The 23,280-nt window shown below is 35.0% G+C and overlaps 3 protein-coding genes across 3 annotated transcripts; 1 reads left to right on the top strand and 2 right to left on the bottom strand.

The window, feature by feature from the left end:
- Positions 1-647: 647 nt before the first annotated feature.
- LOC145596615 (microtubule-associated protein RP/EB family member 1B-like) lies at positions 648-5,645 on the top strand. The gene is made up of 8 exons (XM_081652816.1): positions 648-1,084; positions 2,367-2,435; positions 2,522-2,608; positions 3,317-3,423; positions 3,550-3,689; positions 3,807-3,883; positions 4,333-4,446; positions 5,356-5,645. Exons 1-8 carry the CDS (start codon positions 977-979, stop codon positions 5,479-5,481), a joined length of 828 nt encoding a protein of 275 aa, XP_081508942.1. The 5' UTR covers positions 648-976; the 3' UTR covers positions 5,482-5,645.
- Positions 5,646-6,362: 717 nt separating this feature from the next.
- On the bottom strand, positions 6,363-10,320 carry LOC145596616 (HVA22-like protein a). The gene is made up of 5 exons (XM_081652817.1): positions 10,120-10,320; positions 9,391-9,417; positions 8,767-8,889; positions 6,952-7,201; positions 6,363-6,703 (listed from the first exon to the last, which is right to left on the bottom strand). Exons 1-5 carry the CDS (start codon positions 10,182-10,184, stop codon positions 6,638-6,640), a joined length of 531 nt encoding a protein of 176 aa, XP_081508943.1. The 5' UTR covers positions 10,185-10,320; the 3' UTR covers positions 6,363-6,637.
- A 2,327-nt stretch (positions 10,321-12,647) lies between these two features.
- LOC145596614 (uncharacterized) lies at positions 12,648-23,004 on the bottom strand. Its single transcript, XM_081652815.1, has 10 exons — positions 22,654-23,004; positions 19,239-19,405; positions 19,074-19,138; positions 18,948-18,988; positions 18,515-18,603; positions 18,302-18,415; positions 16,507-16,584; positions 15,922-15,987; positions 13,754-13,834; positions 12,648-12,933 (listed from the first exon to the last, which is right to left on the bottom strand). The coding sequence occupies exons 1-10, from the start codon at positions 22,805-22,807 to the stop codon at positions 12,826-12,828; spliced, it is 963 nt and encodes a 320-aa protein (XP_081508941.1). The 5' UTR covers positions 22,808-23,004; the 3' UTR covers positions 12,648-12,825.
- Between the last annotated feature and the right edge of the window lie 276 nt (positions 23,005-23,280).

Genomic DNA, 23,280 nt, shown 5'->3' with positions numbered 1-23,280 from the left:
CTAAATATGAAATGATTCGCGACTTGCCGACTTTATATAAAACTTGTGAACGCAAAAGGTTAGCAAGTACTATCAAATTTCAAACCAAAGCCATTTAACTGCCCGAATCCAAACAACTCGATAAACAATTTATTTTTTGAAACCGAAAACCGACCCGAACCGTAATTTAGTAAACTTGAAATGGAACCGATATGAATAACGTTAAAGTGGTTAAACCATCGAAGAACCGAACCAGTTATAAATTGAACCGAAAAAGAACCGAACCAGTTAAAAACTGAACCGAAAAAGATCCGAACCAGTTATAAACTGAACCAAAAAAGAACCGAACTGTTTCTAACCCGAAACCGTTTCCAACCCGAAATTGTTTGAACCGAGATAAAAACCGTTTACACCGCACCGTTAACAAACCGCAACCCGCCTGCACCGAACCGTTTACTACCCGGACTGTTTACAACCCGAACCGAATTAAAACCGCTTAAAAATAAACCGAAACCGAATCGAACCGATAATTATTTAAACCGAACCAAAACCGACCTGCGAGACAATTAAACCGATTCCAAACCGACCCGATTAACTACCGAACCGATTTCAAACCGAACCGAAACCGAACTGTCAAACCGTTTTGACAGTGCTACTCTCTTTGCATTCTCTTGAGTCTTGACATACAAAACCCAATTGTCACATCATTTCTCGAATGTAATTAATAATGGCGAACCCTAAATTAAAATGAATTAATAACGCTTACCCATAATTCTTTAACGTTCTTTTCAATAAAAGCGTGGGGTCTCCTCTATTCAATTCCTATTCCTCAAATTTCCTCTTTTGATTTAAAAAAATACCCAACAAAAAAAACCAATTTTTTTTCAATATTTTGGGTTGGAGAATTTAGAATTTCCATAAAAAGACCCAGATTTCAATTGGGTTTTCTCAGAAAGTTGCACATTTTGGTAAGAATTGAGAAGAAGAGAGAGAAAGCATGGCGTCGAACATAGGAATGATGGACAGTGCATATTTTGTGGGGAGGAATGAGATTTTGCAATGGATTAATAACAGCCTTCAACTTAATCTCTCTAGAATTGAAGAGGTATATACATTTTTAATTTCTTTCAATTTTTTTTTGTTTTGAAATTTGAATTTTGTAAGAATTTTGGAAATTTGATATTATTTAAGTTATTATTAACTGTTCTCTCTTCTGGGTTGATGGATTTTTGTAAATGTAGAAATGTGGAGTTGAAATTCTGTAGGGTGGTTTACAGATTTTGGATGTACATTGTGCTTACTTCTTTTTTTTTAGGGAATTGTGCTTACTGCTTAGTTTATGTAAAAAATGTTTTTATTTTGTTTCTTTGGAGTAAAGAATGCCGACAGTGATGTAGACGGGATTCGATCTCCGGAATTGAGTTCCACCATCAAAACACTCGAAAAAAGAATTTGCATTTGTAGTTTAGTACCTAGTTTAGTGCCGCTTCTCATGATTATGACCCTTTTGTTTATGTTTTGTTTGGTGTGTTTCTTTGTATTAAAGGCAGTGATGTCGACATGTTTTCAATTTGTTTTGGGTAATGCAGATAAACCTTTAACTAATTAAGCCGGTTGGCATCCACATTACGGGTTTATGACCTTATTGACATTACCCGGTTTTTTGTAAGAGAAAAAGTATAATTAGAAATTGCCTTATTATTAGATAAAATTTTAGTTTAAGATTTGGAACAAAGGAAAACGAGGCCATGATTGTCATTTAAGTTTAATACTTATAGTAAGGCCAACCATCAAATATTCAAATCTGCTCCAAATGGGCAAATGGTATGCTATAGACTTACTGAAGACATATTATATGTGATGGATGATTTACGGAATGATGGGTTTGAATCCTTCAGTTGGCAGAAGTGGAGGATTGTGTGAATTGGAATGGTGGATAGTAAGATCTTATTTCGTTCCTTTAGTAACTTCGTTGGAGTTTTGGAGAGGAGTAACTAGGACCATGGGTGTTGAATGACAGAAGATGTACATGCTTAGATCATCAGATTCTCCGCTTTATTCCATCATTATTTCTGGTTTAAATAAAAGCACTAAAGCTGAATACATTACCTGAGTATTATGTATGGAAATTAATGTTTCTGTTTTTTTTAATACAATGTGAGTGCTAGCTATACTGTCTGCTGGCGTAGTCTTTTTCCTCCCATAGGCCATAGCCATATAAGGTTTCAATATCCGGTTGTTACCTCATTCTTTTGAGTTTAATAGGTTTTGACTCTTTCATGATAATAATAATAGTATATGGTGAATGTGTTTGAATCTTTTCTTGTTCTCTCCATCAAACATCAACATATTTTGTTTACATTATGTGTTTGTGATGCGGTGAATAGGCTGCATCTGGCGCAGTGCAATGTCAAATGATGGACATGATATATCCAGGAGTTGTTCCCATGCACAAGGTATGAAGTTTTTTCTTTGTCTGATTTTATTACAAAGCTTGTAATTCCATTTGGTATACCTTCAATGGAGTTGGTTTTGTTTGTAGGTAAACTTTGATGGCAAGACAGAATATGATTATATCCAGAATTATAAGATTTTGCAAGATGTTTTCAGCAAGTTAAAAATTGATAAGGTAATTATAGACGTTTCATGATTATCATCTCATCAGTATGCCCCTTGTTCTTGATTTCTCTTTCCCAACTTGCACAATGCAATATAATCTAATTGGAGCAATGAGACTGATATGTGTACCTGCACTGCACTGTAGTTGCCTTGAATTACTATGCACAAGAAACATATGAATTGTCACTCCCAAGTACTGTGACACCACACTTAGTCAATTATTCAGTTGCATGAAGCTGCCGAACTCATTAGAATTAATTGCCTGAAAATAGAAGAATGCAGTAATGCATGTCTGTACTGTTCTGGTGTTATAACTCATTTGCATTAGTCATGAGTTATCATGATAATTTGATGTTTTTTCTGCAAATTGTGGGTTTCATACGAGGACATGAGGAATTCAATTAAAGGCTTCTTAGGAGTTTATGGCCTCTCTTGTTTTAGTGAAATAGAAATGAATAATGGAGTAATGGACTACATGTTTTGTTGGATATTTTCATACTCTTATTAGTCGCATATGTCAGTATCCATCAGATTTTCCAAGTAGTTGGTTGTATATAGGTATGTTACTTCCCGTTCCCAGTTCTTACACTGTACAGTCTTCAGCTGTAACCAAATTTTAAATTAGTTTGCATAATAAATGGAAGAGCATTTTTTGAAGTAGTTAATATGACTTTTTTTAATTTTGTTTTAATTAATACTTTCTGTTGCTTGATACCAGCATATTGATGTTAATAAGCTCGTAAAAGCTCGAACTTTGGACAATCTGGAGTTTCTGCAGTGGTTGAAGCGCTATTGTGATTCCATCAATGGTGGAATGATGAATGAGTATGCAATCTTATTCTGTTTTTTATATCATGAGTTGTGCTTTCAAATATCTAGTATCTACAATTGCATTTATTTACTAATAAATTTATACTCCGTATTTTTTAAAAAAATTTGTTCTTTATGCAGGAACTATGACCCAGTAGAGCGAAGATGTAAGGGTGGTAACCGACCTTTGAGGACCACACAGAAGAATTCAAAGTCTCTGCAGGGGAACAATTTGCCTAATTCTGGATCTGGTGATAGAGTTGGTCCTAGAAAAACGGCTGGTCAGCCTTTACCTTGCTCTTTTTTTCGTACCACCAAATTTTTCTTCCTGTTCCTATAGTTACGAGTACTGAGCATGTTGAATCACTTGCATGTTTTACCAATGTCCTTTCTTATAGGCCTCAAACAAGGGAAGGCTCCTTCCCCGCCTGGTGAGGTCGACAATTCAGAAGAAATTCAGAATTTAACTCAGGAGGTAAAAGTATTATCTTCAACTGCAGCAGCCCTTTTGCTTCTTCATTTCATTTGCCCCTCTTCCGTAGGTTCTTTATTTAAATGCTTTCTTTAGAGTTGGAAGTTCGTTTTCTGTTGTAATAACGCTGATTCTGGTGTATTGTATCATAGTTCCATTTAGCTGCTTGTTAATTGTGCGATTTAGATGATTTAAAACTATTGATTCAGTGCCAAACATTCCCAAGTCAACATACTAATGATAATGCCACTAAATTAGCAGTGTGGGGCTCTTCTCCCATTCATGCCTGTGTTCGCATGCTTGGGTGCTGTAATTATATAAGTCATTGCTTGAAGACCTTTCTATGCTTTTGATTTCTCCTTTCGATGTGGTTGTAATTTGAGTAAAAATGGTCAATTTAATTAAATTTAAACACATTCCGGCTTTGTGCTAATATCAACTTCTTCACACAGGTTACTGATCTAAAGCTTTCAGCGGACCTGTTGGAAAAAGAACGAGACTTCTACTTCGGAAAATTGAGGGATATTGAAATGCTTTGTCAGGCTTCTGAAGTGGATACTCTGCCGGTGAGAATCTGCTAAAAATATTATCTTTCCTTATGGTTTAGACTTTGTATTTTGTCTCATGGTATGTGCTTCCAAGTTCCAATTTCAACACAGTGACCAGAAAGTTAAGCCATTTGTAAGTAAGGGGCTTAGTAGGGTGCAGACTGCAGATGTAGTACTTGTATCAGGCTTTGCATAGTGTTTCTGTCACAATTAATGAGGATTTGAAGAATTTCTACTCCACTAAGTAGCAATGAGATCTTCCTCTTTCCCTTGGATTGTCCTGGTCTCAACTATCTCTTGATGAAATTCCAGGATCTTGTTGGCTCAGACCTATTTTTTGGGATAGGATAGTGATGGCTAGCACGGAAATTCTCTATTAACTCATCTGGGATGAAGCAATTTGCTGCTTCATTGTGAGTTTTAGGAGTGAGTTGAGTGGTTACTGAAGTTGCTGAGCCTTGTTAATGAAGTCAGCTTTCATTTTATTTCTTTCTCAAAGTCTGTTATCGATCGATGTTCCTGGAATATATTCTAGAACTCCAACATCAATATTTTTTTTTTCCATGTAGAGGGTTGGGAAGTGTTTGATCTGCCAAATGAAACTAAAGAGATTGATATGGTTAAAACTTAAAACTATACTAAGATGTCTGAAATTGAGGGTCATGACTCGTATAATAATATTATATAGGTCCAAAAGATTGGGGTGTTACATAAAAAAGTGGTGATAAATGCATCTTTAAGTGTGGTTTGTTGACAAATCTTATAGTAATTTCTAGCTTATTTATTAGGGGTGTTTAAAGTGTTGGGGGAAAGAAGTTTGTCCACCCCTAAAAATTGAACTCTCTTTGTAAATTATCTACCTATGCTTTAGATTGCTTTCAGACTGGCTAACTGTAACATTACTCCTGTGGTTTTCACCTGCTGCAGTTGGCTGTTGCAATTAAGAAAATACTATACTCTGCTGATGAGAACGAATCTGCGCTTTCTGAAGCTCAGCAACTTCTGTCAGCATCCCATGATTCTAGTGCAGCTGATCTCAAGGATGACAATTAGAGTGCAGGCTGATGTGCTGTAGATGGTGGAACATTAACAAAGGTCACGCGGTTTACAAGAGTTTGAAAACATGCCCAGATATAACTACCCTTAATCATAAGTATGTAATTTATCAGGGAAACGTATCATCGATTGAACTTTAGTTTCTCGTCAGAAAGCTCTTGTACTAATATAACTTTGACCAAAACTATTTTTAATTGTCTATTAGTAAAATTTGCTTCAGTATAAAATTTTAAGATATCATGAAAGTAGACAATGAAACTAATCTAACAATATTTTACTAAATCAGGCCTGTTTAGCTATTTGATTTTGTCTGAAATTTTCTTATCAAAATTTATCTTAGTTTGACTAAATTTATCTAAACTTATTTTATTTAGTTTGAAGTTTGAACTTATCTGAAATTTTTAACTTGTTTGTCTGCAATATCTGCAATAATATGAAAATGAAATTTTCTAATATAATCTGACACTGTGCAATTAACTTAATTGTATGAAATTGTTTAAAATAAACTTAAAGTTTGTGGAATTAAACTTTATTGTGTAGGAAGTTTTGTCAAAAACTCCCTTATTTATTGTTTTTTTTTGTTTCCTCGAGAAACTACCTAATTTTAAAATAAAAATAAAAAAAAACCAAAATAACACAACTTGACTCTTCGTATCCAAAATAACATTACAATCACATTAGGCCATAACCTTTGTAGCCACTTTGAATTCGAATCATACGAAGTAGCACAAGAAAGTATAGACAGAAATGAGTGAAAGGTCGCAATGAAGACGAATTTTGGGAAAGAAAGGACAATACCAGTCCTGGGAAATAATCAAGGTTAATGTTATCTAAGATCATATTAGCTGCAAAAGTGTTAGAAAGCATAAGCAACAAGGTACAAAATAGAAGGATGGCACCCCCTCCACTCTTCTTTTCTCTGTTAGGCTGCTCGAGTATTTCCAGACAGTTTAAGACACACAAAGGATGTATCGTACAGAAATCTTAACTACTGTAAATCACTAAAAAGGATGAAAGGCCATTTTAATTACATACTAAAAGACACCAAGCTAATTACAGAGGTGAAAAACAGCTTAAAAAGATAACACATGGCACAAATTAAACTGTAGTCGAAAAAAGTTTACATTATTGGGAAATCAGCAGACTGCAGCACTCAGTAGTAGTGATCATTCTCAAAAATGCCATAATCAGTCTTTGGCTTTGTACTTCTGTGATCAGCCTACCAAAAACAAAAAACAGAACATATACGGTAAGTCAGTCAAATTAGGACGATTCAAATCCTCAAGACATTTAGACATGTAACTACATGGAAACAGAACTTCCCAAGACAAATTAATTGATACTTTGTTGTGCTAGATTTCAAAGTACTGCCATAATGGGCAATCTATTCAACTAGTAATAAAATTGTACTGCAGATAGTAAAACGTCTCAAAGTAGATGATTAGACTTCTTTCATGGCGAATTTACCTTGTCAATTAGATCTCGAAAAGCATCTGTTCCATTCTCCTGTATGTATTTTTCTGCTGCTGTTATAATATCATCCTTCTTATTGAATACATCCTTCTTCCTTGGGACATACCAGATGTTGACAGTACGATTCTGGGCATTGACAAATGTTGGTCTCACAAAATGCTCATATACATACGCAGCTCCATTAAAGTAAGGTATGACCAGCCAGCAAGTCATAATCAACTTGGCATATGACCAAATAGGGATCCTGTAGATAGGAATGCAATAACTTCATCAAGAACTTCAATCAAGACATTATCAGGATATCATCATACAATCCACTCATCTCGTGAATCATGTGAGGCTGTGAGCTTCTGATTGCTTACAAAGACAGGATAAGGTGTGCGGCCTGGCCATTGTCTGATTCATATTGATTATAGTCCTAAATTTAAGCATTTTGATCAGGTAGTTTAAGAGCAGCGTAAGTGTCATAAGCTATTTAGGTAGTCCAATGTCATAAGCTACTAAGCTAGCTAGGGTACAGGAATATCTTTCAACCAAAATAAAAATCTACATGGTATCTAAATATCTAATTAAGATAGATTTCTGAGTAGGTAGTTTTGACAAAACATAATTTACTATGTAATTTTCTACAAAAATACAGAGCACGAGTAGGGGAAGTGGGGGGTAGACGGGCAGTTATAGCAGTTGCACCTACTGAAGTTCCAAATGTCTTCAGAAACACAAAAGACTATAGAAATAGAAAGAAAAAAAGTAGTCCAAAATGAACAAGATGATGGCAAAACGAGAATTTGAGCTTTCACAAAATGAGGCAAGCTGGGTATTTTAAGGAGCAACATGAAAATTTAGACAACCAGACCATGCGTTCTTGCATCGGTTGATGTTCCAAGACTTGTATGATTTTCAATATGCCTCCAAGATATAACCATTTCCTTTGCCAACCTTTTCTCAGTCCACTCAATCCCAAACAATCTTTACTCTTTAGATTGTGAAGGGGCTACCTGACAGTCCAAAATATGCTACAGATAGCTCAGAAAACAAAAACCCTATTGCCCAATCCACATACACATAATACGAACAAGAAAATCCTGCCAAAGTTTACGTTTACATGAGATATTTGAAACTTACGGAAATTATACACGGAGTATTTATATTTAAAGTTATTACTAGTTAAAGCACCGAACTCATATCAAAATCAACACTCAAGTAAGTCAGCAGCAAATAATATTCCTTGAATTTCAAAATACTAAATAAGTTCCTCATCAACATCAAGACTATCCTGATGCCTCAACTGATACTCAAGCACAAGGCAAGGTAAGGAAGATATAAATGGTCAGCACTTCTAATCCACTAAGAAGTTGCAAACAGCTGCCGTCTATTAAACTAATGGTCAACCAAAAATAGCCTCTCTATTATTGCAGTTGTAAGGCATTGTACATCTGAATCCCTACCCCTATTAATAGTTGTGCTTAGTTAGATACATAGAGGTAATGTAATGATGTTTTACACCATACTTTTCACGGAACATAAAAAGTCTTGACTTGAGAAGAGTGAGATTAACAAAGAAAACCAGTTCAGGGTAAGCTAGAATTATAGTGAATATGTTAAGACATGCTCCTATCAGCAGTAAACTGACATTCCATGGGCAGGATACTGACATCTAGATGACATAGCACCAAAGAGCAAAGACTTAGTTAATTACGAAGACGGCTTGTTTTAATCCACTATAGATGATATTTATCGTAGTATGGCCTCGAAATAAGCCAAGAAATATCAGCTGAAAACAAAGATATCAAAGCTAAGGAAACTTACCATTCAATAACCTTTGCAAAGGTGAGCTCAAAAAGAGTGATCATGGAATATAGAATCCAATAAGTGAGCCATTGCTGATCATCAATAGGAGACTTGGTTTCAATAGCTTTGATTGATGCATACCTAACAGAAAATCATAATTCATATCTTAAATCCATGTAAATCAACTAAAGTTGTTAATAACTGACTAGAACTTTTGGACTCCTACTTTGTACTTTTGTAGATAAGAGAAATAAAACACACGGAATAGAAATTAGTTAAACTAACCTACTAACCTACCACTAGTTTGACTAGCACTAAAATTACAAGGACTTAGGAACCCATGCCAACACATATATGGCACAATCAGCCTCAAATTATCAGCAATTCCAGGTCTGAATTAAATTGTCATATCGTAATTCTCATGTCTAAGTACGGAGTACCAAACACCGAGATTTTTTACCAGGCGAAATGAATATTCAAAATCCATTATCAGAATTATTGTTGCATTGCTAACAATCTTTCCCGTCATTATGCCTAACCCTCAGGATATTAAAGATCAGAAACGTTTTATGAAGCATTGCAATTCCATTATTTCAACCAAAATCAGCACAAATTAACGAAGAGTAAAGCAAAAATACTTACAGAGGATAAACAAGACTAACCACAGGCCTGCAACAAGCACGAACAAACCTTATTTTAGATACTATCACATCCAAAATAATAATGACAATTCGAAAAATTAACAATCATACCAAAAAGGGTTTTGCTATACATATAAGCAATTAAATTTATTAATATAATACGAAATATAATTTTCGGAATGCATGACAAAATCAAATGTGGACTTGTGGAGTTGGTTTACAATGAAACAGAAACCCAAAAACCTGAGCAAGACATTGAGGGATATATGTAATATTTTAACCAAACAAAAAAGCGAATTGGGTTGCCATAATTTTATTACTAGTAAATTAAGATCAATTAGCTTGACACTCCCAAATAACACAAAAATATCAGAAATCATTGAAAAATAAAAAAAATAAAAAAATTACAACAGTGAATCAGAAAACCCATGATCTGAGCAAAAGATTGAGGTAAAGATGGAATCTTTCAACAATACCAACAATTAAGCTGCCAAAGTTTTATACAATTTAAATCAATAATATGCTCCACACTCCAAATTCACACAAGTTAACAAAAACCCATTAAATCAAGCAACCATAAAAGTCTAAAGCTTAAATCTTTCAATCAAATGAGTAATTAATTGCAGTAAATTGTAAAATTTAGTGCAGAAAATAGCAAATTTCAAGCATTTAATGGTAATTCAACAGAAAAAAAAAAAGAAAAAAAGAAAAAAGAGAAAGAGGGACAAACCCAGCAAGAATATCGAAGTTCTGAAGCACAACTTTGAGAAAAGTAACACCCCCACTTCCTCCCATTTTTCTTGGCTAAAATGTATTTGAAAAAAAAAAAATTACAAATCTAGCAAGTTTTGGATTAGTGCAAAGGATTGCTTGATAGGGGGCTTCAGTTGGAGAGAAAAAAAAAAGGCACAGATTTTGAGGCAAGAAAAAGAAAGAAAACTAAATGAAAGGTGAAAATGACATTATTTTTCTAGAAGTATTAAAAAAGGAAAAGAAAATAATGGTAAAGTAGGTGATTGATTGTGTGGCATAAGCTTGTTTGGTATTCACATACGAAGTATTTTTTTTTTTATTTTTTTTTTTATTTTAACCAATAGACTAAGGCTTTGTTTAAGCTGTTCCGTTGAAATCGATTCTATTTTGGTGAGCTCTGCTCTGCTCTGCTCTTTTGAAATATGCTCAATTGAGCCCTACTCTGCTAAATACTGATAGAGTATAAAACATATTCCTGGGCCTCAACCATCAGCTTAAGCTTTTGGTTGAGATGGTCCTCTAACATGGTATCAAGAGCCAGCGTGACACAAAGGTCAGTATAAAACATATTCCTGGGCCTCAACCATCAGCTTAAGCTTTTGGTTAAGATGGTCCTCTAACAAATACGACAACAAGTTTTTGTAATTTACTCTGCTGAAATAAGTTCATTATAAATCTAGCAAGTTTTTTTACTGATTATAAAACAAGGAAATTGTACATGGATATTGCATCTAGGTGCATCAAGAGCTATGCTATATAGTAATTTTTGGCTAATTTGATATTGTTTTTTCATTTCATAATCAACAAATGATGTATCTACCTCTTTAAATGAACCATGATTCATGTAAGAATTTTTTAATAATACAATTATTATGATATTTCTATTTTAGGAAAGTGATGCAATTATTTTATTTTAGACCAAGTACTAAGTATGAGAAAGTCATAATCTTTCTTTTCAATCCAAATCTTCTCTAAGACAAGGTGTAAATCAAAATTACAGAAATTAATTTTGGCACACTATTAATTGATTTAGGCTGAGAAAAGCATAAAAAAATTATGCTCTCACACAAGGGTGTGTCAAAATCATTTCCCAAAATTACCTATATTAGTATACGTGGCAACATCAATTTTCCGATGACATGGGATGAGTTTGTCATAGAGTAGCATATAATGTGACAGGTAGGAGTAGTAGTAGTTTAGTTTAGCAGGTGGAGGGTTGATTATGAGATGAGATCATCCATTGAGTTTCTTTAACTTTCTTTTTTGTTCCATTAAACTTAATTAGGTCAAAATTGCTACATTAAAAAAAAAAAAAATTAGATTGAGTATATACTCAGTATTACGTATTTTTTCAGGCTAAATTGAATACTCATGGGTGTATAGTACAACCGGGTGTATATAACACCTTCTCACGAAATTGACATTAATACGGTTCATAACAAGAATTGAAAGCTTTACAAAATTGAAAATAAAGGTAGTTTGAACTCAAATGTTTTTAAAATTGGAGATAAAATCATAAAACCAAGGAACAATTGGTAAATTTAAGATCGAGGAATTCGGGGTACACATCCTACGCCAAGGTTAAAAATTAAACTCTCAAATTTCCAAATTAACACTTCGTATATTCTAGCATTCAATCCAGCAATTATTGGAGTCAGAATTCAATAGTCCTATCTAAGGCTTACATTTGCAGAAACCAAAAACATCATGAGATCCACAAAAGAATGAATTGTCCAGCTACTTCTTAGCATGCCATGAGATGGGCACTATGATTTTGACGTACCAGATACACCATAAAATGCTGAGAATTATTTTGTAAAGCTAATAGTATACAAGTAATATGCAACTAGTGTGTACCCCGGGTGTTGCAACGGGTTACTACTTCAAAACAAAATGTAATCCAAAATCCCATTGTTGAAGATATTACATTTTCATTGTTTTGGAATTGTTGAGGTTATTCCTCTTTATTTATAATTTCAGGCTACATATTTTTTTTTTTTTTTTTGTGCTTACTTATACATATATTTATTTATATGTATATAGAGAACATAAATTGGTCGTGGCTCGGATGGTAAGGTGTGTGTTCTTGTAATCATGAGATACAATGTTCAAACCTTGTGGGATTTTTTTTCTTATTAATAATGACATGGAATAAATGTTGCAAAGCTAGAAGTGACATGGCATAAAGATAGTTAAATGATGATATGGCGCAATGTGGTGCAGATTTATGTGACGTATAAACGTTTTTAGGAACGCTTTTTAATAGATAAGTATAGATATAGATTATGTATTTCAAATGTTTAAATCAGCATTCATTTCTAAAACTCATGTTCTTTTGTACATTCGTGTTCACTAGCATCAAAATTACGCTCCTAAAATAGCAGGAAAGAACACTCATTTCTGTTCTCAAGCATCAATATGACAAAATGACTTAAGACTTATACAGAACAACTGTACAACTGCTATTAGAAGATTATAGAAAGTTGAATTCACAGAATAGCTCTGTTTCAATCAGGAACTTCAGGGGTTTTTACCAAAAATACAGTAGGATCTGATCAATTTCAAATGCCGCTTAATATGCTATGTATGTCCCGTAGTATCTATTAACAACCTGCAGTGTCTTATGAAGTGGGCTTCCCAGATATTGCCCAGGAAAAAGTTGGTGATCACTAGTTTGATACTCTCAGGTGTTAGAGCAGCCGAGATGAAATCGTCGAACCTTCATTCTTCCATCCAATCCAAGAGCGAGCACATCGAGTTCCTCTACATACCACAGTTCAGAAACAACGGCCTACAATGATTCACAAGTAAAAGAAAATAGATATAAGCAGTTCAAAATCTGATGTATGTCAGATGAAAACAACGGGATTAATAATTTATCGTTTGACACCACACATGTTTCTTCACGAAGCTAACAAGAGTTAGTTTCTCTACAATTATTCACACTTCAAACCTAGAAAAGGACGATAGTACGCAGGGGATAGGACTTTCCTGTTCCATAGCTAATTTGAATTAATTTGGATACTTTTTTTAGTCTAATCTAATCTATTTCTATCCAAAATTTTGACGAAGCCCCATATTTTGACAAAATAAAATGCATAAATTGAATTTCAATATTGAAACGTACAGAAACAATCAAGCACAAAAGTATTATGTGATGAAAGGTCAATTTGATAAAAAAAAAAATGAAATTTATACGAAGGCCTTGTAACTTAAAGTAAACTGAGTTCAAATTGCATCCACATCAATCTAATTCTTAGAACTTTTAAAACCCATCTCATTCAAAAAAAAAAACAAATGTCCCGCCCAGTGGGTGTCGAAAGGTTTTTCATAAGGGACATTTTGCAGAAAAGTATCATTTTGGTGGGAAACACCTTACAAGACAATCCTGTGGCACTTAACAAAATTCAGATCTCTGGCCGACCAAGTCAACTTTCAGTTGTAGACGATTATAACCCTCACTTATGTTTTTGGTCATTATTATTCTGGATTGAAGTGAGTTCTAGTGAATTTTGCCTTCGGTTTTGAATTTTAACACTCGGACTTAACATAGCTACAGATCTTCAGAGATGCGTAGAAATTCCTAACAATAAGACGTACGATCACTTTACCTGAAACCCACTAATTTGATTGTTGAGGTGAGCCACCAGCTTATGAAGCAATTGAATGTTGTCTGAAGTTTTACCTGCCTCCTGCACATGACATTTAAACAATACTCAGAAAAGGCAAGAAAAGGAATATTAAATGAAGAAATAAATGCACAGAAAGACCAATATGAATATGTAAAATCATGAGAATCAATCAGTAAGCTGTGAATAAACATATATGGGTGTTTATGAACTGCATTTTGAGCAGGAAAATTGAAACGGAAGATGAACATGTGCAATTAAGGCTGAAAATTATAGAAAATACATACTTTGTATTAAGAGTATATTCAAGGTTTGGAGAAGCTTGATTCTCTCCAAAATACAAACTGAAACTAAACTGAAGGTCAATAAATTTCCACATGATTCTCTTCTCCTAATCCTCATTATAGACTAACTTATTCCCCCTCTAGCTGGTTTCCATCTTCTTTGCTCAAGCTAGCTCTAACACTTTGTTTGGATTGAAAGAAAAGAAGGGAAGACAAAGGGAGGTGGGCAATTTCTCTTTGTTTGGGTAAAAGATAGGGAGAAGGAAGGGGAAGGAAAGGGAGGGATCCATTTTCCCTCTCTCTTTAATAAGTAGTATCCCTCCAAAATTGGAGAGATTTGGAAGGAAATTTGAGCTCACCTTTCCCTTACCTCCCCTCCCCCCTTCTTTCCCTCTCCTTCCTTTCCTTGAATTCCTTCTTTGCTATATCCAAACAAAGCATAACTGAAGTATAATGACAATTACTAATGTCCCTGTCCCCTATACCCAATGCATTAAAGGGTGGTGGTTTCCCCTGTTTGCATCCTATGCAAGCTTAAAGAACTAAGGATGAACTCCTTATCACAGGACTGAATTCATATCATGACTCGCTTTTCTCAGGAAACTAAGGCCTGCATTTATAGGAACTTATTCTGTGTTTGGGTATTTTTTTTCTTGGATCTATGATAGGAGTGCTTCTTAGATTTAAGAATTTGAACCTTTAACTTTATCACAAGCAAACTATGAAGGAAACAAAAAAAATTTATGTAACTCCAGTAGTTAGTTAGACAGTATAGGCAGCCCTCTTGTGTGTCGAACTCATATAATTAACGCCACTAGTAAGCTCAAATTACCAAGATTTTCACAGGATTGCATGGACCTCAATTTCACAAAATCAGGGACTACATTGTAGTATTGTAATATGGCCACTATAAATGTCACATCAAAATTTGGGTCTAGTGTAAGGAAATACATATAGGTTCTGCAAATAAAGAAGGTTGATTAAGCTAAAAAGGATTCCTAACCTATGTCGTCGGGCTCCTTTTACAGGTGGAGATACTTTAATATTTGCTGATAAATCTTTCTTAGCAAGTTAGAAGATACGGTCACGTGGAATAATATCTCTATTACATAAGCCAACTCTTAAGGTGTTTGGTGTCCACCTAACATAACTAACTTTTAATTCAAATTTACTCTTCAATATATTCAATGCTAATATACTATGAGTTATTTTATATGTTTTTCGAAATGTGAAGTAAGCATCGTATGCATTTAGATCTAGTTTAATCGATCTAATCCCACCACCAAAAACAAAAGATAAATTTGTTAAGTAGTTTTCCTTCAGCATTTCCCACAGAAGTCACTCATTCAAAAAAGTGTCTGCATGCTATGTTGGAAACCTAGAGGATCCACTGTAACCCACATTTAGCTTTTACAAATTAGAAGCAATTTAGTCCAATTTAGAAGCAGAGTACGTAGATTTTCCCTTTATAGGCTACCCACTGCTAAACCCAGTTCGAAAAGTTGACTCAAGTAACTTAGAATACAACAGTTACTCTCCTTGTGGGTGGGTGCACTGTGCACAGCAGAGACCAAATAAGGATCTGAATTTCTGAAATTGGTGGAAAGTATTAAAGGAAAAGAAGGGGTGATCTCATCATGCACACACATTAAACACAACAGTTCAAGAGACTCACATTTCCATCCTACCCACCCCTTCATTCCTTTCACATAAGACTTGAAAAGTACCAGCTTCAGCAACAAACCCCAAACTCAGGCTAAACAGGATGGAAGAAGCATATTCTCGCAAAAAGTAAAGCAAATTAAATTGGAAAAAAAAAAAATCACCTTAGTAAGAGAGTGCAACACTTGACTCTAAGTTACTAACCTTGTCTAGAATTCTTGGAGGACCCAATAGCCTTGCAAATGAAGTATGAAGTATAGCATCATCATACTGCATCAGTTAGACAAGATACATGCTTAATTGATGAATTGTGAAGCAAGCACTTGGATTTCTATCATATTAATGTCAAAAATGAACAAGATGATGGAAAATCACCCGAATAACCACATCAAGCCATAATTGGATAACTATTGAAGGTAACCATATAAGAGAGGTAGAGTTATTGGTAGAGCCATAGAGTTCATTGCATATTCATATTATCATGCATCAGTGTGACATTCACAGGAGACGGCCACATGAAGACATGATGCTATTATTCCTCACTATCAGCTTTTTTTTTTTTTCCTCAGTTACCAAACCATGACACCATAAATTGTACTTTAAATTAGCAAAAATATTGGCCTGTGTGGATTTTCATCATCAAAAAACTGCATGAATCGAAAGCCAACCTGTGGGGGCTTAAAAACATCTTCACATATCCAAGGCCAAAAGAAGGTAAGAAATTTGAAAATATTATCATAGTTGTATTGCCTGTATATGTAAATATGTAATGTTATGGAATTCTCTTACAAGCTGCTTTTCCGGTGCATGTGGAAGGGCTGTCCTCAGCTTAGCACGTACAGTAGTGGGATCAGTACCAGAGGTTACCTATACAAAAAACAGTTATTAATGTTAAGAATAAGATTCATCAAAAGCCTCATACAGACAACATACTTCAGAGGCTGGTATCCACATTGCCAGGGATCTATCATCTTTTCTCTTAAAATAGTATTTATTTTTCTAGAATCACTAGGCTTATTAGTAGTAAAACTAGAACTAGAAACAGACACAGTGCAAAGGGATTCAAGGTCTTAAATTATGTAAATGGTCACAATTATAATCAGGTTCTAAGACAATTAAGCAATTCCAACATCATCTGAATTGTCAAACTACTTATTAGTCATTCCCAAAAAAACTCTTCTACTACCTCCGGTCCACATTAGTTGCAACTATTTTCTTTTTGAGCCAGTCCACATTACTTGCAACTTTCCCATTTCTTTCCTTTTTTAGTAACTTTTTAGCGGTAAAATTACCATTTTAGTGATTTTACCCTTACTTTTTTTTTTAAAACACCCTAATTAAAAAACTGATTTATCTAATTAGCTAAAACCCTAACGTTAATTCAGTTAACTATTTTCACCAAAATCAACCCCTTTCCATCTAATTAGCCACCTTCATCCACCTTCATCTCCCTCCTCCTCACCATTATTCATCAAATTTCTACATCTTCTTCCTCATCCCCATTTTTTTCTCTCTCCTCCTTCAACCTTCCTCGTGAATCGGCGAAGATTTCAGCGGCGATTTCCGCGCAGATTTCAGCGGCGATTTGCTGGGTTGGTTGCATCGGTGGCCTCGTGGGTTTGCTGGGTTGGTTGCGTCGGTGGCCTCGTGGATTTGCTGGGTTGGTTGCATCGGTGGCCTCGTGGCTTTCAAATCGGTGGGTTGGGGTTGGTGGTTTCGGTGTCGGTGTGTCAGGTTTGCTGGGTTGGTTGCGTCGGTGTGCTGGGTGTGGTCGACTGGTAGTAGGTTAGTGGTCGTGGCTAGGTTGGTGGTCGTAGGTTAGTGGTCGTGGTCGGTGGTTTGGTCGGTGGTCTGGTGGTCGTGGCTGGGTTGGTGGTGGTGTACTGGTGGGTTTCTTTTGGAAAATTGGGTTGAATTTGTTTTTTTTTTTTTAATTACTTGATTAAAACTTAAGCATATACCCTTATCTTTCAATAATCATGTGTATGATCTTTTGCCTCGGCCTCCGCAATCACCCCCAAAGTTGCAACTAATGTGGACCGGAGGTAGTATATTTAATTTCCAGCAACAATATCGGAAAATTGCAGCCTATGCACAGAATTCAGCTGAAAAACAGAAAATAATAGCAATAACAGATTTTGGATTACAAAACATTAAGAGAAGCACTAATCGCATGACACTTATTCTAGGTTTAAGATTTTGGTACTGAATTTCTATGGCCAGCATACAATTGCTGTTGGATGGTAAAAAGAACTTTGAAAGCATTTACTCAAGCAAAAACAACCACTACTCATCACAAAAGTCAAATGTATGAAATTGTTTCCCATTCATGGACAAAAAGTTTCTCAAGTTCTTAACAAGCTTTATGGTCTACATCGTGTGTGGAAGTGTGGTTGAAACTAAAATGAAACACTTCCAACCCTTCAAGATTTAGAAACTTCTGCTGGTTCCGCATTAAAGTTCCATAAATTGAGAAAAAAGGTGGTTTAACAAAAACTTCATGAAACAAGCACCATAAAGGGAAGCACAAATTTCATATATTATCCATCTATTTCCAGAAAGTCGGAAGAATTATTAACGGCACCTGCCAGCACCCGAGAAGAACACCATTTGAAGTCAAAACCACCCGATCCAGAACAATCTTCAATGGGCAAAGCGATTCAGCAACATTTTTAACTGCATTTGCTTCGGCTTCAACCTAATGTATAGAGACAATGTTACTTGACAAGAAAAGCTACAAGTTACAAATAACTGCAGAGAATAAACGGAATTTAAAAAATGATTAAAAAAGCCTTACTTCATCATGAGTAGCAGGAACAGGTTGAATATGATGCGACGCGTGGAACATGCTAAAGTGGTACAAGCTTGAATTCTGAAACCAGATTGCTATTCAAAGCATAAATGAGGAACACGGAACAATAGATAGAAACAAACAGGAAAGTGTCAGACTGTCAGGTGTACTCTACATAATGTATACATTGTTAGACAAAAAAGCAAAAGGTTGAATATTCAAGCCTGTATGAACTTAAGTTACCAAACAATATGCACATTAACAATCATCACAAAAGGGCAATTAATGTTTACAGAATAAAAGCTGCCTAAGTTCTACTCAATAATAGAACTACTCAATGCCCAGGAGATGTGATGTGTTCAAAGTTCAAACTGCATTATTGATAACTTTAAGTTTCAAACAAACAGATGTCAAATACAGCAAAAGACAGAATTGTTACCTTTGTCAAAGTAAGGTGAAAACACCAGTTTTACAGCATTTCTGCAAAAGGTCAAGCCGGAATAAATAATATGGACATCACAGTTTGAAAAGAGAAAGAAAACACTGCACAGTGAAAATAACTTACGATATGGGAATTGAATATTCAGTACTCAAATACAAAACGTTTGCTCGCACAGGGGGATTAGCTGCCTGCAAACAGCATCAAGTCAATGGTATGCATGCCAAGAAAGGAAGAGCTTACAGATCCTTTCCTATCAATAAGAATGGCACAACATCTTAAATATTTCACCTTGGGAATAGGTATTACAGCACCATCTTTTACACTAAACAAATCAGAAATTGACAATGACTGGGAAGTTTCTCCATCTTTAAGGAAAGCTGGCTCATTTTCATCCAAATTCCTTGCCATTTTCTCATATAATCTCGCTCTCTTCTCCATGTTTGAGATTGGAACACCTGTAAACAAATGTCCCACTCTTGAATACCACTCTCAAAATACCACTCTCAAAATAAGCATGCATAGCAAATGTCCCATCCGTAATTAGACTCCTTCATTCCCAAAATTCCTATGACCCTATAAAAGCATCACATCTAGAAAAATCTGTTGACTTTGGACTTTGGATTTTCATCCCTGATCCCTAAACAAATGTTTAGGAGCTTTATGTAGGTTGGTTATAATATTACGTGGGAATTGTTGGAGATTTAGATATTGTGCGAAAATGATAGTGGATAAAAAGCTTATTCAAAACTAAAGGATATTAAGGGAAAAAATGATAAAGAACGTAGTAGGGATCATGAGTAGAAAAAAACTTAATCATGCAGGGACAAGAGAGGAGAGAGATATGACTAAAAATACAAGTAGAAATGTTCAAATTTTTTGATGTGTCACTTATAAAAAAACTATTGCTTTAGAAAAGTGTGTCAATTTTATTTTTTTTTTAAAATAAAAAATACAGACACACACACAGTCACACAGAGGGAGTATTAAGTTGATATTAATATCAATTTATTAATTTTAGAATAAGTTGATATTTTGAATATGTACATTAAGTTTACACCAACAATCAAATTATTGACACTTATTTTTACATATCCATAATAAAATGTGGTCAAGGTTAGTAGATGGATGAAAAGTGCAAAAAGCTACAAAGTTGTATGTATTGATGAATGAGAAAGTAATTAAAACTTCTCTATAGTCCTTAAAAGTGTAAACAAAATTCCATTAGCATGCTCTTATGGTCATAATGTTTGTCTAAGAGAGGATTAGTTGTGTACACATTATTTGTAAGTTAGAATGAGAAGTTGACCTGGTGAAGATAACGATGAGCACTCAAAATTTATGTTTGTCTACTTATGGCCCGTGCCATAGTGGATATGGGCACATCTTACAACCTTGTAACATGACTAACGTAATAAAATTGGGATTGGAACTCACACAATAAGGCGGCTAAAGCAGTTCACCCAACCCCCAAAGCTATACCAATTATTAAGTGTTGTGAAGAACATAGGAACAAAGTTGGGAAATTGGAGAGACAAGATAGATCAATGTCGTCCCTATGGACAGCTTCAGCTACTTCATGCTAGTAGGACAGCATTGATGCTCCACATTAATTCCTTATTCAAATTAGTCCACTCCTAGTCTCATCACAGTTCCAACCGAGTACTTATCAATCCTTCGAGCACAGTTGGAAGGTCGACAAAGGAGAAAGGCTCCTTACTCTAAGGATTCAAAGGACTACTATTGTGGATCAAACTTTGGTAGTTTTGGGATGTATCTAGAAAGAATGTGTTTGATTCCTTATCATAGTTATTCTGCTACCTAGTTTACATCTAGTTTATGGTAATTAGGTTGTTATGTTTAGCTTAAGCTCCAAGTCATAAATACTATAATTGGAAACTCTCCCACGCATGAATATCTAGTCAGTCAACATTATATTCCTAGAATTTATCAAGTACTAAACATGCATCCTTAAAGAAGCACGGTGACACAGATAATTGATGGGCAATTGGAGCATGAACACCATCACAAAGTATAAGATGAAGGAAACTTTGGGCAAAGCGGAAATTTATGTAGTGGAGCTAAGATGATGAGGTTGCGATGAGGTTGCTCTAGTATACTAAAAGGTGGTGGTAACACGTGAAGAAAATAAATTAGGCATACTTCCCTTCGCCTTATTTCAAGAACTTATGTGGAAGATAAAAACAGACCAGACCAGACCAGATGCTTTACCTTAAACTAATTACCCAAGATTCAAATCAGACTAGAAATTTTAGATTAGACAAAACTAGACCATATTTTTAAAACTTTTGACTAAAACCTTATTGCAGCTAAGGAGAAGAGAACAAGCCATCTCAGCAAATTTCAAAGCTAGAAGTTGCAAATTAAGTAAATTGAGTCATTTCATTAGGCTTGAGGCTTCAAAAGCCACCAGCATGACATTCATTCACAGATCCAAATTTTCCACCTCAAATGCAATATAAAACCTTACAAAATTTGGAATTAATTTAAAAGAAATGTTAAATCAAAAAGGTCACCCAAATGTTTTCTCTTCTATCAAGCATACCAAATGTAACTGAATGTAACTGATACATTACATTGTGTATCTAAAAAATGATACTTCCTCCGTTTCTATTTAGTTGACGCGTTTGATTTAAGCACACATATTAAGGAGAGGAGAGAGAGTGAAAAGGCAAGTGGGGTAGCTTGTAAATACAAAGTAAAAAAGTTACCCCAAAAGAAAACGTGTCAACTAAAAAAAACTTCCTAAAAAGGAATACGTGTCAACTAAAAAGAAACGGAGGTAGTATAACCTTGTGATTGTGCATCTAACATAATTGCTAATTCTTGAGTCTCCCCCAAGTACCCAAAACTCTACACATGTGTTAATTCAAATAAGAACACCACCACACACCAATCCATCAGCCTTTATAGACGACCCAGCTTCTTAGCGCTACAAGATTCATGAAAACCTGAAAATCCAACTATCAAACCTACTTCACATGATACCTTGTGATTGTGCATCTAACATAATTGCTAATTCTTGAGTCTCCCCCAAGTACTCAAAACTCCACACATGTGTTAATTCAAATAAGAACACCACCACACACCAATCCATCAGCCTTTATAGACTCCCAACTTCTTAGCCCTACATGATTCATGAAAACCCGAAAACCCAACTATCAAATTTACTTCACATGAGTGTAGGTTCATAATTTACATTGTATAATTTAATCTCATTATAATTGTCTCAGAATCATCATTTCCAGGTAGTCCACCTGGATTTCTTTACTAAGAAATAACTAGCAATCTTTTTCCTAATTACAACTCATTGGCATACTTCTTTACTCTTGCAATTCAACAAGGTTACATCCACACCTTGCCGTCTCGGCAAAAGTTTGAGTTATATGCAACCTTAGCACCATGATTACAGAAACCCAATTCATAATTGCATCCCCTATTAATAAAATTTCACATGACAATCTCACAAATTTTCAAAACATAACCACTCACTCAGTATCATCAATTGCAATACCACAAAAATAAATGCGAAACCCAGAAATCAAAATCACCAAAAAAATCACACCCATCTTCCCAATTCCGCATACAGCGCGAATGATCACAAAATCAAGCTACCCCAAATCAAAAAATTGACACATAATCATATATTATACATAAAAATGAAACATAATGATAAAGATTATACCTGAAGAAGAAGAGGACGATAATGATGATGTTGAAGTATGAAGTGAGGGATTGTTGAGAATCATCTTAAATGCACAAAAGAAGAGGAAAATACAGAGAACCCAGATCAAGATTACGCGTTTTGGGAGCATGCAACAATTATTAGACCTTGCCATTACACAATTTAGGCGTTAGCCAAGATCATTGAAGTGCATAAATTTCGGGTTTTGTTCTTGTTTGAATTTGTGGACATGGGTTATTTAGCTTTTCTGTTCTTAGTCTTCCTACAGTGGGTCTCTCACTCAATTGCTGAAGTTGAGAGAAATGAGAATGTTTGTTTGAACTTTCAACATTCAACTTTCAAGTCGTCAAGTTTTTCTTTGTTGGTCCATTAATCTATTCGTGACGTGCCCGTCGAGTAAATTTGGGGTTAAATTCGTGTACGCGATAGGTCAAATTTGAACATGAAAAATTATGTTTGTGTGTGTTCTTTTTTTTTTTTTTTTGATGCAAAAGTGGGCCAAGCCCTACAAACAACACTGGAAATAAAACCTAGATAATAAGCCTAGGGGTGGTAAGTGGTAACACCAACGACATCCTCCCAAAGAAGGTTCCTTATTTCAATCGGAGGAGCATCGAAATAAGCAAT

Source organism: Chenopodium album, chromosome 20 (assembly GCF_948465745.1).
Source record: "Chenopodium album chromosome 20, dcCheAlbu1.1, whole genome shotgun sequence".
Classification (NCBI taxonomy): Eukaryota; Viridiplantae; Streptophyta; class Magnoliopsida; order Caryophyllales; family Amaranthaceae; genus Chenopodium; species Chenopodium album.
Note: the sequence above shows the minus strand (reverse complement) of the source record. Positions and strands in the feature narration are given on the sequence as shown.